A 4,930-nucleotide genomic window follows, 5' to 3' on the forward strand; every position below is an offset into this window, starting at 1 on the left:
TGTCCCTGTGTCTCTATGTCTCTTTGTCCCTGTGTCCCTGTGTCTCTATGTCCCTGTGTCTCTATGTCTCTATGTCCCTGTGTCCCTGTGTCTCTTTGTCCCTGTGTCTCTATGTCTCTATGTCTCTTTGTCTCTATGTCTCTGTCTCTTTGTCCCTGTGTCTCTATGTCTCTTTGTCTCTTTGTCTCTGTGTCGCTGTGTCTCCCAGGTTAATCTGTGTTTTGTGTCCCTGTGTCTCTGTGTCTCTTTGTGTCTTTGTCTCTGTGTCTCTTTGTCCCTGTGTCTCTGTGTCCCTGTGTCTCTGTGTCTCTGTGTCTCTTTGTGTCTCTGTGTCCCTGTGTCTCTGTGTCCCTGTGTCTCCCAGGTTAATCTGTTTTTTTCCCCTGTGTCTCTTTGTGTCTTTGTCCCTGTGTCTCTATGTCTCTATGTCTCTTTGTCTCTATGTCTCTGTCTCTTTGTCCCTGTGTCTCTATGTCGCTATGTCTCTTTGTCTCTTTGTCTCTGTGTCCCTGTGTCTCTTTGTGTCTTTGTCTCTGTGTCTCTTTGTCCCTGTGTCTCTGTGTCCCTGTGTCTCCCAGGTTAATCTGTTTTTTTCCCCCTGTGTCTCTTTGTGTCTTTGTCCCTGTGTCTCAGTGTCTCTGTGTCTCCCAGGTTAATCTGTGTTTTGTGTCCCTGTGTCTCTGTGTCCCTGTGTCTCTTTGTGTCTTTGTCTCTGTGTCTCTTTGTCCCTGTGTCTCTGTGTCTCTTTGTCTCTGTGTCCCTGTGTCTCTGTGTCCCTGTGTCTCCCAGGTTAATCTGTTTTTTTCCCCTGTGTCTCTTTGTGTCTTTGTCCCTGTGTCTCAGTGTCTCTGTGTCTCCCAGGTTAATCTGTGTCTCTTTGTCCCTGTGTCTCTGTGTCCCTTTGTCTCTTTGTCCCTGTGTCTCTGTGTCCCTTTGTCTCTTTGTCCCTGTGTCTCTGTGTCTCTGTGATCTTTGAGAAAGAGCTCGGCTCATCCTGCGCTCACGCTCGTGTGGTCGAGCTCTTTGCATCTGAAAAGGTTTCCAGCCAGTGAAAAATGTCTCTTCTGGCCCGTTTTACACAACACATAATATAGAGCGTGACGCATAACTACACACATGCATATCACCTGAGAAGCCAGAGAATATGCACAGAGCTGCTGATAAGGCCGAAGTGCTGCGTTGCGTGTATGACGGAGTGTAAAACTTTAATACTGCGAGCGATGAAAGATTTACGGGTTCTTTTACACACTTCGGCTCACTGTGAAGGACAATATGGTTTCAATTGTTTCTCTGAAAACAGTCAGCTGGGAGCATGTACGTGAATGTCGTCTTTTTATGATAATAAAACCAATTCGAGGAAAGCTGAAAGGTTATGGAGGCGGCGGTGCTGATTGTAGCTGCAGCAGGATTGGATGTTTAAAGAAAGCCTTGCTGCGCCTAACAAAGCCTGCGCTTTCATTACACAGGTGTGTTGTAATGTTTGTGTGTTTTACGGGTGTTTGCGGGTGTGTAACAGCAGCAGTGTAAGACGCATTTCTTCAATGATAGTTTGGCTGACTCAGTGATAATGTTAAGAAACAGAAGTCGTTATTAACAGTGAAGCTGGCTCGCTGTGAGATGAGGAGAGCAGAGGGAAATGCAGAATAGTTACACGAGCAGAAACTGCAGTAAAGACGGAATAAATGCGCCCGTGTAACTTCAGTCATCCTGCAGAAACGTGTGTGGCGCCATCGCACGCAGGAAGCCTGGAGTGTGTGCAGCTTGTTACTGGTTAGATTAGGTTATAGAGCACGGCTGGATGGATGACATGAGACGATAAAGGAAAGTGAATGCGACACAGTAGAGAGGGAGGTTTATTTAAAACAGCAAACCTCAGGAAGCATGAGTCATTCCCTCGCTGAAACCCTCTCTCTCTCACAGATTGTGTTTGTACAATAATTTATGGCTGCTGCATATCAGGAGGTTTACGTATAGATCAGCTGAGATGGAAGCAGGCTCTTTTTAAATATTGTTTTAAACTCCGCGTCCGAGGAGCTAACTGCCGCTGCTGCACTGAAGCATCAGCTGTTTAAAAATGCACGTGCAGCAGCTCATCGTTGCCCACTCGCCTAACGCACACAGACCCGCAGGGTCAAACTCCATAACGAGAAACACTGGACAGCGTGGCGGCGTCCAAAAGGCCACACAGTGACTCTGTAGTTGAGCTGAATCTGGCAGCCCTGCAGGAGAACCGCACATCTGCATTGTTTTGTTACAATAAAGCGATTATTAACCCGCCTGCAGAGGCCAGGCTGCTCTTTCTTCCCACACAGATAACAGCTTTGGACTCGTTTTGTCGTTATCTGCTCGGGAATTGAATGTCCCATAGATAACAGCGTGACGCTCGTTCGCCGATGCCCGAGTCGTAAAGTCGAGGGTCAACTCGCAGGTCACTGGCAAGGACAGGTAATGACTGCCCAGGTGGGCGGCCTTAATAACTCGTCCTCTGGCTTTTAATCCTAATGGAAATGTGCAGCAGGATTCTTATCCCTGTCTTAAGCTGCTGCGCTGCTGCGCTGTGTTGGCTCATTTTCCAGGATGTAACTGTGACGTGGGCACTTACAGTGTAGTTCAAACACTGAGCTCCTCGTAACGCTTGTACCTCAGCTTCGGTATTACAGGAGAAACATTTTGCAGTGTTGAAGCTGAAGAGAGAATACTGGATGCTGTTCTTTTTATCTATATTATCATTTCTAATATTCAATCTTAAATGTACAGTGCATTCTCGTCAGTGCTCCAGATAGCTTCTGCACTCCCTGTACTAAACAACGTCCTCCAGTACAAATAAGGAAGTCTTTTATCTTTCTGGTTGTTTCTGGAGTTGACAGTATTCCTACAGAGGCTGTGAGCGCTGCTAGCTTCATTCATTCTGCTTCAGTGTAACACAGTGTGTGAAACAGGCAGCAGTGGAGGATACACAACGACTACAAACACACAGGAGTCTCAGAGGAGGGGGTCATGTGACTGTGACCCCCCCAGCCCTAGTAGTTGGCGCTATGGCAACGCTGTTACCACCCACCTAAACACACACACACCTAATGTAGTGAATTATGTGAGTAAAGCTGTGGTGTTTGCCGTCTCTTGGTGTCGAGGTAATGCTTCGAAGCTTCACTGATCGCAGGTCGCGTCTGTTAAAACCTTCAGTCTGATAATGAATCGAAACCATTTCATGATGGATTTGGTGCTTTTTACAAGTTGCCGTGACTGGTTTTGCAGAACAAAACTGCTGAAATGATTTCACATAGTGAGGCCTGAGCATGTGCAGTGACAGCACAGTTCCCCTGTAACGTGCCTATCGTGCAGCATGCAGCGTGAACTGGACGTTTCTGATCCGCGGTTACCGCTTGCTGATTTATAGCAGGACATTATAAAGCTTGTGAGCCGAGCGGGTGCTTGTTTGGTTTGTTTTTCCTGTTTCTAATGAGGTCTCATGGGAAAGTCGCAGAACAACACGCAGATGTGCAGCAGATATTAACGCTGATAAAGGCAGACGGAGCAACAGAGAGTAGAAACCGTGCAGCACGAGCCACAACACCGCACCGGCTCGGCAGCGATGTTCAGAGTTTGATCGCTTTGATGTCACGTGACGCATCACGTGGATGTTGTTTCATGAAGCCCCGTTGGTTTGTTTCTCAACGTGACACCTAACTCTGACCTTTGACCTCTGCTGCTTAATCCTGTCGTGGAACGAAGGCATGAGCAGCGTTGGTGCAGAGAGAAGTAGCTGATGGTTCCCACGACACAGGAAGATGATGCAAGAGCTGAGAGCCGCTGACTGTTTTATCCAATTCCCTATTCCCACGCTCCCCCCCCCTCCCCCAGCTCACGAACAACTGGGATGGGCTGAGATTTTTATCAGGCCAAGTAAACAAAGTCAACAGTAAAATGATGATTTAATTAACTTTGCTGTTGTTTTCAGGTCCCGACCAAAAAGCTGAAGAAGTTTGAGAAGGAATATCAGACTCTGAGAGAGAGCCAGCTGCAACAAGAAGACCCCATCGAACGCTACCAGGTACGCACCCACGTATAGATAAGATTCACCCACCAGGTGTGGAATTTAAATCTCTTTTTTACACAATCGCGTCGCATGAAAGCAGCCCCCCGAGCTAAAGTGTTGAGCACTCGGCTCTTCACGTTTCTGATGAAGGAGCTGCCTTTATAGATAAAATTAGCCGTGATTCCAAGATTAGAAATGAGCACGTCGCTGTTTGGTCTGTTTTTAAAACTGTGCGACTTTTCTCGCTGCGCTGACTTTCATCGTCGTCGACCCTGCTATTAATAAAACGTATTTTTGGGCTGAGCTGCTGGGTTGTTGTGGTTGCAAAGGTTTGTCTCCACTGGGTTTATCTTTCTCTGTTCATCCTGAGGTAAAACAAACTGAGGCAGATATTTGATGATTCTGACGAGTTTTATTTTTGGAAGCTCACAAAGAGACTGTCCAGCTGAGGAGGACAGTGTTACTGCGTGACTCAGTAGGATGAACCTGAATCGTTTAAGGAAAGTAAGGCGTCACAGTAAAGAGTGGATGTTACATGTAAGCGTCACGTGATGATGAAGAATTACCTCCACTTGGCTTCATGTTTCTACCCACAATTAGGCCAAACCGAGATGCACAAGTGCGTCGTAGTAAACCTGCCTTTGCTCAGTTAAGCACATCAGGCAGTACTTCTGTAGTCAGTAAATGTGCACAGTATATGATACATGATAGTGCCGTTAACACTGAAATAGTTAAAGACGCTGACAGGAAGGAGACGAGTGCAGAACAAAGTAAATGTGACTTCACTGCAGTGCCTGAACAGAGAGGTGGCGTCTGAAGCAGCTCCTTCATCTTTCCAAGTAATATTATGGACGCAGCATTTGATCTGATCACAAGACACAAACAACCATGACA

General features: G+C 46.7%; 1 protein-coding gene across 4 annotated transcripts in view; it reads left to right on the forward strand.

Moving 5' to 3' along the window:
* Window positions 1-4,930, forward strand: part of rabgap1l (RAB GTPase activating protein 1-like) — a 93,126-nt gene that overhangs the window by 81,159 nt on the left and 7,037 nt on the right. For all 4 annotated transcript variants that reach the window (XM_005933802.3, XM_005933803.3, XM_005933804.3 and 1 more), the window contains one exon: window positions 3,959-4,051. In XM_005933802.3, the coding sequence (XP_005933864.1) occupies window positions 3,959-4,051 (93 nt within the window). The remainder of the gene's footprint in view (window positions 1-3,958; window positions 4,052-4,930) is intronic.

The sequence above is a fragment of the Haplochromis burtoni genome, unplaced genomic scaffold (assembly GCF_018398535.1).
Source record: "Haplochromis burtoni strain Fernald_Lab_line unplaced genomic scaffold, NCSU_Asbu1 Contig_173, whole genome shotgun sequence".
In the NCBI taxonomy this organism is placed as follows: Eukaryota; Metazoa; Chordata; class Actinopteri; order Cichliformes; family Cichlidae; genus Haplochromis; species Haplochromis burtoni.